Source organism: Arvicanthis niloticus, chromosome 7, assembly GCF_011762505.2.
Source record: "Arvicanthis niloticus isolate mArvNil1 chromosome 7, mArvNil1.pat.X, whole genome shotgun sequence".
Taxonomy (NCBI): domain Eukaryota; kingdom Metazoa; phylum Chordata; class Mammalia; order Rodentia; family Muridae; genus Arvicanthis; species Arvicanthis niloticus.
Window position 1 is genome coordinate 3,172,600 of NC_047664.1, and position 13,606 is coordinate 3,186,205.

The 13,606-nt window shown below is 42.3% G+C and overlaps 1 protein-coding gene across 3 annotated transcripts in view; it reads left to right on the forward strand.

Moving 5' to 3' along the window:
• The first annotated feature begins 10,680 nt into the window (after positions 1-10,680).
• The window catches only part of Evi5 (ecotropic viral integration site 5), a 155,091-nt gene continuing 152,165 nt past the window's right edge, over positions 10,681-13,606 (forward strand). For 2 of the 3 annotated variants that reach the window (XM_034508407.2, XM_076937789.1), the window contains exon 1: positions 10,686-10,790. In XM_034508407.2, the coding sequence (XP_034364298.1) occupies positions 10,740-10,790 (51 nt within the window). In that variant the 5' untranslated portion in view covers positions 10,686-10,739. Of the gene's footprint in view, positions 10,791-13,606 lie in introns of all 3 variants that reach the window. The other variant, XM_034508411.2, reaches the window with a different exon arrangement.

Consider the following 13,606-nt stretch of genomic DNA (forward strand, 5'->3'; position numbering starts at 1 on the left):
CCAGAGGCAGATGAGGCAGTGGTGAACAGTTCCTGGGAACTGAACTCAAGTCCTTTGCAATGGTGGTATTCATTCTTTTTTTTTTTTTTCTGAAGATTTATTTATTATGTGTTCAGCTTTCTGTCTGCATGTATGCCTGAAGGCCGAAGAGGGCACCAAATCTCATTACAGAAGATGGCTGTGAGCTGTCATGTGGTTGCTGGGAATTGAACTCAGGACCTCTGGAAGAGCAGAAAGTACTCCTCACCTCTGAGCCATCTCTCCAGCCCTGGTGATATTCATCCTTGACTCCTGCTCCCTGTCTCCAGCTCTGTGACTCCGGTTCCTGACCTTCTTTGTTTCATCTCTTCAGATAGTATTCTTTCCTTGTTTCCTTTCCACTTTGCTGGCTATTCTTAGTTTATCCCCCCTTTCCTTGGCCCTCTTGTGCTTTTCTATACCTACCTTTTATATGATTGTTATGGGATGGCTGTATAATTTGCATTTTTAAACAGAAGAAAGATATAAGGCTTGAAAAAATATAAGACTAGAAGAAAAATTCACCCAGTAACTGTACAGTGTTCTCTTCCCACTTGAAACATCAAAAAACAATGGAGGTGAATGTGAAGCTTGCAGACTTAATTTTCTAAGTATGGGAAGGGAAGGAACCGATCTTTGTTTTACAAAAGCCTTTCACACTGACTGTGTGTTCTGAGATGGGGTCTCTTCACACTTCCCAGTCAGTGAGAGTCAGAGCAATCCCTAAGGCAGGGGTTCTCAACCTGTAGAATCTTTATGGAGGGCAAAAGGACCCTTTTACAAGGGTCTCATATCAGATATCTTCCACATCAGATATTTACATTAAGATCCATAACTAGCAGAATTATAGTTATGAAGTAGCAAAAGAAACAATTTTATTATTGGGGGAGGGTCACCAAAACATAACTGTATTAAAGGGTCGCATCATTAGGAAAGTTGAGAACCACTGCCCTAAGAACAACAGGAGGCCCTATGACCCACGGGCCCTGGTTCTTTAATCTTTAGTCTCTGAGATTTTCTTTGAAGTAGAATTTTTAAAATTCACTAAATGTTTTGGTTCATGAACTTGCATGTTTTGTGTATGAAATATTTTCTACAAAAATTAAAATGTATCTGTAATAAAAGTTAATGGAACAAATGGCCTTTAATCTAGAACTGACCTACTCTCTCAGTGTGACAAACATCTCTGTACCTGTCTGAGGAGGGCGCTGTACCTAACTGACAGACACTACTGTACCTTCCTCGGTCATTCTTTTTTCAACTTCTTTTGCTTCCCTGGAGCCAAGAAGAATTAATTGAATACAGGTATTCTGTCCTTTTTCTTTCCCTTCCTTTATTTTTCTTTCTTTTTCTGTTTTCTTTCTTTCTTTTTTGATCTAGAGTCTCATGTTGGTTTGAAACTCACTGTGAAACAGTGTTGAAACAGGCTAGCCTTGGCAGCCTGATCTTCCTGCCTCCACCTCCTAAGTGCTGAGATTATAGACATGTGCCACCATGTGTGGTCCATATCCCTTTTAATAGCTTGGGTATGTGTATTTCCTAAGGTATTACTTAGTTCTTTCTTAAAATGTCCTAAAATTGTCTCCTATCTTTTTAAAAAAGTTGTACTTTGTTCTAGTTTTCTTGTTGCTGTTATAAAACATTGACTGAATGTAACAATAAAATAAAAGTAAAAAATTTTTTTAATTTTGTAATTATATTTATGTACAGAAAACCCAAGTGTACATTTTTAACCCAGTTTAGTGGCGAGTTCTTTAGCCTTTGCCTTCTCCAGCTTGGCAATGGGAGCCACAGACTTAGGACCCAGGACGTTGCCTCCCCAGTGGCGGCGGATCTCATTGTATCTATTTTTATAATTGGTCCTAATTGCTTCCACCAGCTTAGCCAGACCACCCTTGTCTTCCCAGTTAACCTGTGTGAAGGCAACAGTGGTGCATGTCTTCCTGTGGACCAGGCGCCCCAGCCTGGCCTTTCCCTTGATGATGCAGTAGGGCACCGCCATCTTTTGACACAGGGCAGGCAGGAAAACCACCAGCTCAATGGGGTCTACATCCTGGTCAGTCACCACCAGCTGAGCCTTCTTGTTCTCCACCAAGGTGGTGACTGTATTGACTCCTGCTCGGAGGACAGGTGGTTTCTTAGTTGGGACGTCCCCTTTGCCAGCAGCTTTCTTCTCAGCACGGGCCAGTAGCCTTTGCTTCTTCTCTTGCTTTGTCTCTGGCCTGTACTTGTGGGCAAGCTTAAGCAGCTGAGTAGCTGTTTGCCTGTCCAGGGCCTGGGTGAACTGGTTAAGGGCAGGAGGTACTTTGAGCCGCTTATAGAGGATGGCTCTTTGCCGCTGCAGCCTGATGTATCGGGGCCACTTAAGGAAGCGTGTTAGATCTCTTTTGGGCTGGATGTCCTGCCCAATGCCGAAATTCTTGGGCCTTTTCTCGAACAATAGATTGACCACCTTTTTGGCCTCCTGTTTCTTGACGACGGTGGCGGTGGCGGGGCCACCGTCTTCCCCTTGGCCTTCTTTCCTTTGGGCATCTTGCTCCGCTGGAGAAAGCAAAAGTAAAGATTTTATTTCAGTTTACAGATTGTTACAGTGTATCCTTGAAGGAGCCAGGGCAGGAGCTCTAGGCTCTAACTGAAGCAGAGACCACAGATGAACACTGCTCACTAGCTTGCTCCCCTGACTTGCTCAGCTATCTTTTTTTATTTTTTTATTCAGCTCAGGCCCATCTCCTGCATAAATTAGTAATTAAGAAAATGTTCCACATGTGCTTATGTATTCAGGAATATACACAACAATTAATAAAAATATAAGTTATGAACTTTGTTTGTTTGTTTAATTGAGACAGGGTTTCTCTGTGTAACTCTGGCTGTCCTGGAACTCCATCTGTACACCAGGCTGGCCTCGAATTTTCAGAGATCCACGTGCCTCTGCCCCCAAGTGGGATTAAAGGCATGTGTTGCCAACACCCATAAAGGCAATGAATTTGAAAAGGAGGGCTAAGCCAGGCAGTGGTGGCACACGCCTTTAATCCCAGCACTTGGGAGGCAGGCAGATTTCTGAGTTCAAGGCCAGCCTGGTCTACAGAGTAAGTTCCAGGACAGCCAGGGCTATACAGAGAAACATTGTCTCGAAAAAACAGGTAAGATAAGGAGGGCTATACAGGAGGGTCTGAAGAGAGGTAAGGGGTAAGGGAGAAATGATATAATCATATTATATTAAAACATAATGTAATTATATTATATCAAAGCATAACCATCAAGTACAGGAATCACCTAAACAGCCTGAATGAAAGAATTAAGTGAGGTAAATTTAAAAAAAATAAGTAAGTAAAAAAGAAAAAGAAGAGGAAGAAAGATGCCTCATAGCCATGCATACAGGTCATAGAGGCACTCCCTCTTTCAAGGTTTGTCTAGCTTTGTTGACAAAACTGACCAGCACAGATCTCACTGGGTTGCTCCTGGCTGCTCTGATTCCTGGGTTCTGGAGATCCTTCAGCTGCAGCCCATAGAATACACCAGGAAGAACCTTGAGTCCTCATCATCGCTGAGTTCTCGGATCTTGAGACCCTTTCTGCAGATAGCTTGGCAATTAGCTCTTCATTTCTCAGGTTCCTTCACGCTGTTGGTTGGAGCAGTCGCTTGTTTCCGCTGCTACATAGTATTGTGTTAAGGAAGCACCTGCTGTCAGAGGACTTACATTGTTGCTGCTGTGAATGTTCTTGAACCTGTCTCCTGAAACACAGGAAAGAATTTGTTCAAATTGTTTGGATGAAGTTTCCACTGCAACCCAAGTGACAGCAACATTTTGTCCAATCATTTCATGACCTCAGCAGCTTATACTTCAACGCTATAAAGTTACTACTGACAACAGTAACTATTTAGTTTACTTCCTAGGTCAAGATGTGTAGAGACTGAATTGATAGCCTTTCCATGTGTCATGGTTTGAATACTCAGACTTCAGCTTGTGGGGAGCTTTTATGAGCATTGTTGATGGAAGCAGGTCACTAACTCCTCCCCTTGTTTTGTTTTAACCCTCTCTGCTTCCTCATGCTCCCACAAACACATGAAGCTGTTCAGTTGCCTTGCCTTCCCTGTAGGATGGATTGATATGACTCTGAAAGGATGAGCTCACAGAACTTTCTTCCTTATCATTGCTTGGGTCAGTGTTCTGTCACAAGGACGCTAAAGTCATTAGGATACTATCTTAAAAACAGACATATATAAAGAGATAGAAAACCTTTTTGTTGTTGTTGTTGCCTTCTAATTTAATTACACCGTTGTCACAAAAACCATTCCATATAGGCCTAAGTCAATGCTCAGCTAATACAATGGTGGCCTTGCAATCCTGAGGATCTGAACTCAGATCCCTGCACTCATGTGAGAAGCCAGGACTGGCCACACATACCTGTACAACTTCCAGTTTCAGTGAGAGACCTGGGAATGGGAGGGATTTCCAAGTCATCCTGGACTACTGAGTTAGGCCTTGTCTCAATAAAGAAAAGAAAAGAAAAGAAAAGAAAAGAAAAGAAAAGAAAAGAAAAGAAAAGAAAAGAAAAGAAAAGAAAAGAAAACTTGTATGTAACTGTTGCAATGGAAGAAAACGTAAAATGAGCTTTTCAGGGATGTCACAGAAGGGAGGGTGGAAAGATCCTAAGATCCAGAGGGAGTGGAAATCTGCAGCAAAACAGTGTTTGCTGGACATGACAGCACAGACGCACACAAGAACTCACATGCCCAGACTGTATGCACAAGATCTGCACAAGGTCAGGACAGCCCAAGTTTCAGCATGGACTCTGGGGAACTATTGGGAGTTGATGACTTCTGGGGGTGAGGGAGTGTCAGTTCTCTTCAGAGATGTAGGTGGACTCTAAGAAGCTAAATGTGTTCCAGTAAATGATCGCACAGCCATGCACACACAGGCAGCTTTAATTAAAGAGACTCAGTGGGTATTTTGAAGAGGAGAGAGACAGCATATGAAGTTGGGGGAGGGGGGGAATTGGGTAAGCAAGGGAGAAGTTGGAGGGGAAGGAATCCTCTAAAAAACAGCAATCCATGTCCTTTTTTTTTTTTTCCCTGCAGGGAAGCAACCCCAGGACCTAACCTATGTTAGGCAAGTGCTAATCACTTAGCCATATTGTGACTACCTTTTCTGCTGTGGTGGAAAAAAATATCCATAACTGGAAGTTCACTATTTTAACCATCTTGAGTTAGAATCCAGTGGCACTGAGTGTATCCGTTGTTTTACAGAATTCTCCTGACCACCTATTTCCATTTTCATTGTCACACCGACCAGAAGCTACACCGTGAATCAATGATCCATATTCCACGCTACCCTCCTCTACACTCTAGTAGCTTCCAGTCTACTTCCTGTGTCTATGAGCCTGACTACTCCAGCCACCTCATGTAAGTGAGATCAGGTGACTTTTGTCCTTCTGAAACAGGGAACAAAAGGCAAACTCTGGGGCTCTTAACCTGTTACAAATTAAAAGTACAATGTGTATTTTCCTCTGTCTGTTTTCTTGGAGCTTGTAGTAAAACACAGCTTAAGTCACAAGGTCTGAATCTTTACTGACTGAGAAAGCACACGAGCTATCGCTGGCTCTTAGTGAGTGTAGGCGGACTCTGAGAAGCTATACCTGTTCTTGCAAGTTGTTCTCTGACCTCCACATGCATATTGTAGCATGTGTGTGCTCAGCTATACACACATATCCACACAAAAATAAATAAATATAATTTAAAAACCATTGCCAGCTGCTCGTTTGTGTGTTTATGATTGTTAAGGGTCCAGGCCTTTAACACATGAACTTCTTTGGAGGATATTTCTTATTCAAACCACAACATTTTCTCATAAAAGTCCTATCATTTTGGCTCTAAATTCTAAGCCTTTAATCTATCTTGTGTTAATTTGTGTGTGTGTGTGTATATATATATGTATATATATATATACGGTAATGGATGGTCCAACTTCAATCTTTCATATGTATTTAGTTTTCTAACCATTTTTCCAAAGATTTGTTTATTTATTTTTGAATACCTATTGCTCTCTTCAGACACACCAGCAGAGGGCATCAGATCCCATTACAGATGGTTATGAGCCTCCATGTGGTTGCTGGGAATTGAACTCAGGACCTCTGGAAGAGTAGTCTTCAGGTCTTTTTTTGGGGGGTGGGGGGTGGGGGAAGGTTTAAGACAGGGTTTCTCTGTGTAGCCCTGGCTGTCCTGGAACTCACTCTGTAGACCAGGCTGGCCTCGAGCTCAGAAATCTGCCTGCCTCTGCCTCCCGAGTGCTGGGATCTTCAGCTCTTCTAAGCATGTTTTTAACTTATTTGTCTATTGTCTCTTTTCCTCCCACTAGAACTCAAGCTCCAGCAAAGCAAGAGTTAAACTATTTTTTGTCACCACCACATTGGATCTTGCTATTTATAGTAGCAAGTCACCTTGACATTTAATGTATGAAAACAACAAGGAACAAATATTTTCCTTTAAGGTTTCTAAGTGTCAGGAACTCAGTATCAGTTCTCTGATTGCTTCTTCCTCACGAGATGCAGTCAGTTTAGGGGCAGGACTGCAGTCCCTGAAAGCATGGGTGGATTGAAGGTCTGCTTCCAAGGTGGTTCATTGACACAGCCGCCAAGTTGGTTCTGATTGTTTTTTTAGATTTATTTATTTATTTTATGTGTAGAAGTGTTTTGCTTGCACATCTGTCTGTGCATCACATGTGTGTGTGCTCAGAAAGTTGTAAGAAGGAGTAGGATCTCTTAGAACTGGAATAATGGTTAGTTGTGAGCCATCATGTGGGTGTTGGAGAATTGAATCAGAATTGAATCAGACTCTTCAAGAAAATCAACTGTTGATCCATCTCTTCAACCCAGATTCTGAATGTAATAAAATGTATTCATCATTTGTTCATGTGGGGCACACGTGCCATGGTGTGCACATGAGAGGGTCAGAGGACCCCTGTGGGAGCCAGAGAGGACTGGAGAGACTTTCCCAGTATGGCCTTTAGCTGCTGAACCACCCTGCAGGCCTGATTGTGAGTTTTGGTGGGGTATTTTTGTGTTCTTTCTTCACATAGTAGGTCCCGTGTGTTGAACCTAAAAGAACAAGATGAAAAGTGCAGTGACTAAGGTCAGAGGTCACACTGTGGCACATCTGCCATGTTCTATTTGTCTGTGTTAAAGACCAGCTTTTATTCCATGTGAGAGACATGAAGAACAGGCAACAAGGATCACAAAAGGCTGGATTCGAGAGTGTCTGCATATGTATCTGATATCTGATTCCAATAGCTAGAAAAATGTTTAGTGTAATATATTTGAAATATCTCATAGGGACTGGGAAAGTAGCTTATTTCACAAAATGCTTGTCTAGCATGGATGACACCCTGCGTTTGATCCCCAGGACCACATAAACTGTGCATGGTAGCCAAGACCTGTGATTCCAGCATTCAAGGTGCAGAGGCAGGCTGGAGGATCAGAAGTTTAACATCAACCTTAACTACATAAGGAGTTAAGGCCAGCCTAAGCTATATGAGACTGTGTCTCAAAAAACAAAGCCCCAAACCAACCAGTCAAAAACAACAGCAACAACAACAACCCATAGTGAGATCATTTCAAAACAAAAACAAGTTATTTTTTTTAATTAAAAAAAAAAAAAAGCTGGGAGCTTTTAATCCCAGCACTTAGGAGACAGAGGCAGGTGGATCTCTGTGAGTTTGAAGCCAGCCTGGTCTATAAAGTGAGTTCCAGAGCAGCCAAGGCTATACGGAGAAACTCTGTCTCAAACAAAACAAATTTTAAAAGAAAGGTTGGGTTAGTGCACCATTCAAAGATTGGGAAGTTTATGGCTTTGAACAAAGAGAAAAGCAATTAAAGTTTAGGAAATACAGAACCGGCTGGAAACAGGAATCCCTGTGCTGTTTTGCAGCTGGGCTCGCTTCTCTGAGAATAGCTGGGGTCTCCTGGTCCACATCCTTAGCATTTACTAAGGCAAGGACAGGTGATTTTATTTTTCTTGCTGTGGTTTGCAAACCTTCAAGGCAAGACTCTCCCAATGGGCACGGCCAAGGAGCTCGGGTTCTGTGAGGGAACCACATCTGAGATAAGCACACGGGAAGGATGCGGACAGTGAAACAGCACGACTCTCTCCTCCAGGTGAGCTATTTCTTCTGATTTTCCCCACCGCATTGCATCTCCATATTAGACAACATACACACTGTTATCCTCTTCTTTTTTTTCTTTTTCTTTTTTTTTCCCCCCCAGACAGGGTTTCTCTGTGTAGCCCTGGCTGTCCTGGAACTCACTCTGTAGACCAGGCTGGCCTCAAACTCAGAAATCCACCTGTCTCTGCCTCCCAAGTGCTGGGATTAAAGGTGTGCGCCACCACTGCCCAGCTATCCTCTTATTTCTTACATTCATCTTTTAAAAGTATTTATTGATTGATTGATTGTATTATATGAGTGTTTTGCCTGAGTGTGTTTATTATGTGAGTACAGGAGCCTGTGGAGGCCAAAAGAGGGCGTCAGAGTTCCTGCAACTGGGGTTACAGGTGGTTGTAAGACACAAAACACAAGTTGGGAAATGAACCTAGGTCCTCTTCGACAGCAGCAAATGCTTTTAGCCGCCAAGCCATCTTTCCAGCCCCTTACATTTGCTTTTGATATCACATTTTATTTTCTTATATCAGATTGTGAACATAGGTACTGCATTTTTATAATTCCAAACGACACAGGTTTTATAGTCAAGGGAGATTTAAGCTTGCAGTTTGTATTTTCTTTTACTGTCAACTGTGACTACAGGTCAGCCACAGTTTTCACAACTTAAAACACTTATTTATTTTATGTATGTGAGTATTTTGTCTGTGTGTATGTTTGTGCATCATGTACATGCCTGATGCAAAAGGAACCCAGAAGAGGGAGTCGGATCCCCTTGAACTGAACACTGTGAGACAGGAAACTGTGAGCTTCCATGTGGCTGAGAATTGAACCTGGGTCCTCTTGAAAGAACAACCAGCGCTCTTAACCACTGAGCCATTCATCACTCCATCACAACCCCTTAAGTGGGTCTAGTAATGTCCATTTTGGGTGAGTGCTTGTAATATTATTGTCCAGCTAAAAATGTGACTTACTGACCTTCCCTTTAAGAAAGTGTTTGGCACAGTTGAACACCATATTCATGCATACATGCATGCATGCATACATACATCTCCAACAAGGGACTTAAAGGTAGCTAAAACATCAGAACTTCTCTCCTCTCACACACAGACCCCTTACAGGCATCTTCAACACCAAAACCCTATCGCAGTTAACTCTTTATGTTTCAGGAGGGGTCACATGGGCACATGAGGATTGTGAGCCTCTCAGACCTCCTTCTTCTGCAAGGGAATGTTAATAGGAATGTTAATCATGTGACAGTTTTGTGCCTGTCATTAGTTACAGCTGTTCTGCTTCAAGATAACTGCTATATCTTTTTGAGTGACTGAGTGAATAAGTAAATAAAAACTTTCTTGGCATTTACTTGTGAATGGGGATCACTGTGGGGCTAAAGATAAAGGTTGCAGGGCTAGAAAGATGGCTCACAGGTTGCGAACACCTGTTGCTTTTGCAGAAGTCCTGAATTTGGCTCCCAGCACCTACAGTTGGCAACTCACAACTGCCTACAACATAGACCCAGGGGATCTGATGCCTCGGCCTCTACAAGCACCTGCATTCCTATATATATATATATATATATATATATATATATATATATATATATATATTTGGTTTTTTGAGACAGGGTTTCTCTGTGTAGCCCTGGCTCTCCCGGAACCCACTCTGTAGACTCAGAAATCCGCCTGCCTTAGATAATTTTAAAAAAATGTTTTAAAAAAGATTTTGGTCATAGATTAAAAAATGCTACTGTATATGGCAGTACAGACACATCTGATATCTCAGGCAAGGATATCAAGAGTTCAAGGCCAGCCTCAGCTACATAGAAAGGTCAAGCCTAGTCTGAGCTCCTTGAAATTGGTCCCAAAAACCAAACTAAAGAAAAGGGAGAAAGAAAATAAAAAAATCATTTCATAGTGCCCAACGCATGATAAATGCCTTAAAACATAAGCCATCATTAACAAGACAAGTCTTGGAAACCAACACATTAGATCTCTTTCAAGAAAATGGAGCTCTATTTAGGACTGTTCCCCTGCGAGATCCACCTAACCACATTATAGCACAGTCTCTGAGTAACACAATAGCCTGCAGAATTTTCAGAGGAGTATGGTGGGGTGGGGGTGGGGGCTTTGGAGTGACAGAGAGAGAGAGCCAGAGACAAAAAGAGAAAGACAGAGAGATAGCCAGTTAATAATTTGTTTGAGGATAAAGTCCAAGCTGACAGTATCAAATTAGACAAGACTCTAGCCAGTCCCTCAGAATTGGTGCCTCAGTCAAGTTCATTCTGACAGAAGTCAAAAAAGGAGGGAAAAAGGAAAGAGGGAGGAAGGGGATGGGGAACAGAGGCAACCAACATCTGTTAGTATGCCCGGGTACTCAAAAGGCATTGCTTCAGTTTTTCTAATTCCTCACATTCCCAGCCTCCCTTAAAGTTACTCCCTAACAGAGCTCCGGGCTGGGACTGAAAGGGTGTTGAATGGGTGGAGCCCAGAGGCCCGCACCGATGTAAACACTCCCTATGAGTCAGCTGTAAATTCAATTCAAATCCCCAGTCTCCTAGTCTCCTCCCCTCATCATGGTTACCAACGAAATGACTGCTGCCTTTAGAAACCCTAACAGGAGACAGGTAAACGTCGAAAAATGCAGTTTGATTTTTTTTTTCTATAGTGCTGATCGAGATGCAATTCTTGCAGTAGGAAACTTTAACTTTTACTGAATTAGGATTTATGTACCTTGCTTCATCTTTAAAGCACAGCAGCTGTTTGTGAATATGCCTTTGGTTTTATTTTAAGAATATTATCTCATTGCACTGTGGCCATTCGTGTGAGCAACCATGAGTTATATAAAGTGGGAGGTTTATTTTCACACCTTCGAGAGGAGTGTTTTAACAATTAGTTTTTGTACTTCAGTAGTTTCCCTGCTCTTATTGGCTGCTGGGATTTATTTCACTTATTTAATAGATAGAGGCCTACTTAGTCTGTTTAGGTTTCTAATTTCTCACATGGAGATAAAAATTAGCCAAGGAATCTGATTACCATAATATTTGTTCACAAATTCTAATTGGTGGCAATGTTGACAGTTGCTTTCCTTAGTTGCTCCTTGTGCTTAGGAATACAGGCCATTGAAAAACTGAAGTTAATTTTATTGTAAGGTTATCAGGCATGGTGGGGTCTCCCTGGGAAATGGGGGCAGAGGATTCATTCATTAAGGTTATACCAGTTCCATAGCAAGTTTGGGGCCAATCTGGGTTACATATGCTTCTACTTGAAAATAATAAAAAAACAACAGTGGTTTTTGTTTGGGTGGAAATAAGGAAAGAGATAATTTACATTGAATAAATTCTGTCCCTGGCTTGACAGATATAGACTGTTTCATGTTAAGTGGAAGTATATCTCTCCACACATCTGTCACAGTGGGTGGACTTAACTCTTTGCTTCTCAGGGTTCTTATTTTGTATATAGCATGTTTGTGACTGTCTAAACGCAGGTGCATGAGTGCCAAAGTGCACATCTGGGGGTCGAAGGACAGCTTTGTTGTCCTTCCTCCTTGAGACAGAATCCCTTGTTTGTGCTACTGTGCATTCCAAGCAAGCTGATGGGTGAGCCTTCTGGCTGATTCTGGGTCTGCTTTTCGTCTCAGAGCAGAAGTGGATTACATATGCCACTGTTTCTGTCTTTTTATGTGGGTCTCAGGGACAGAATGCAGGCTTCCAGGCCTGGACGGTTAGTGCTTTTATCCACTGAACCCTCTCTCTGGCTAGACTCCTAGCTTCAGCTAGCTGATGAAGAAACAGAACTGTTACAAGATTACTGTCCAAACAACTAGCAGTTGGTGGAGTCAGGATTATTTTTTTTTTCCTAGTTTAGAGTCTTTTTAATATTTGTACTGGTTCTTTTTGACTTTGGAAAATATCAATTGCAATAAGTACCACCTGCTGGGTGTTTATATGCTTTGCATGTATGTTCCACTTAATTATCAGTTTAGTGCTTAAGTAGATATTACTGACTGTTTTATGGATGAGAAGATTGAGATATGAGGAGGTTAAGTATACTGTTGCCAAGTACACTTAAAATTTTAGATTACCGCCTACAGCCATGTGCTGTGTGGAATGTGGAAGTTATGAGTGCTCAGAAAATTGGGCAGTTTAAGTGAAATGACGAATTCTAGTTGCATCAACTTTTATCCTGCTTTAAAACAGATAGTTAAGACATAAACAGACTTCTTTTATCAGGTAGTGTCCTGCTCTGATGTCCCATTTTGCGGTACAATTTCTAAAGTTGTTATTTGTTTTGACGGAGTTTAAAGATAGAAATAAGGTGGTGGGTGGGCTATAGCTCAGCAAGCAATGTTCTTAACCCTCAAACATGAAGACTGATGTGCAGATTCTTAGAACTGAGTGGCTAGGCAGCTTGCCTATAATTCCAGGTCCCAGAAGGCCCAGACAGGATGCTGGAAGCAAGCCAAAGGAGCTGTATCAGAGAGTCCTGGGTTCAATTAATCAGGCAGAGGGTGGTTGAGGAGGCCTCCCAGTAATCAGCCTCAGGCCTCTACGTGCATCCACACATGTGCACACTCACATACACAGGCATACGTGAACATATATACACATATATACATGAACAGGCATATACACAGGCACACAGACCACATGGACGGATACTTGAAAAAACAATGTCTAAACCCTGTAGCTACAACTCATCTGAGCATTCATAGCGGTCTAATCTCTACCTCCGCAGGACGGTCAAGACATCACAAGCATGTGCGCTGTGAAGCAATGTTCTTTCCTAAGGCGATGCTCTTACAGTCAGTGGCCTCTGTGAAGGAAAAGTGCTGAGGGTGAAGCCATTTTTAATACCCCGATAAGTGGAGAGGCCCCAGCTTTCGTGCCGAGTGTCTTAGATTCCTATTGTGGTGGGTAAAATGCCTAACGAGGTGTGATGTAACTATTTATGTGGGAACCTTCGTTTTTTTCCGTAACAAAAAGTTTTAACCATTTTCTGGAACCCTCGGCGGACTACCTTCCTCTTCCTCCTGGAACAGTGCCACCAGTATAGCCTCCGGCAGACAGGTGGCAATACTCTGTCTCTGGTCTTCTAGCCACAGATGCTGCTACTGAACTTGGAATGTGTGAGTGTGACTGAGAAGCTGAAAGTGTTGAGATATAAGCATGTGGCTAGTGGCTTTCGTGGTTCCTGAATTAGACAGTGTGATCCTAGAATAGAAATAAGCGCCCTTCTTGTTTAAGCTAAAATTTCAGCTGCTCAGGGTGAAGGTGGCTGACAAGCTACACCTCTGTATCTGGGGTGACTTGACCTCTCTGAAGAACGCCTCCCGTGTTTTCTTTTGGGGACCAGTGGGACTCATGTGGCTGGCTTGAACACCTTTGGCAGTCAGCGTCATGGTTTTCTGTGACTTAATCTTTGGCAGGTTCAGAGGAGTTTC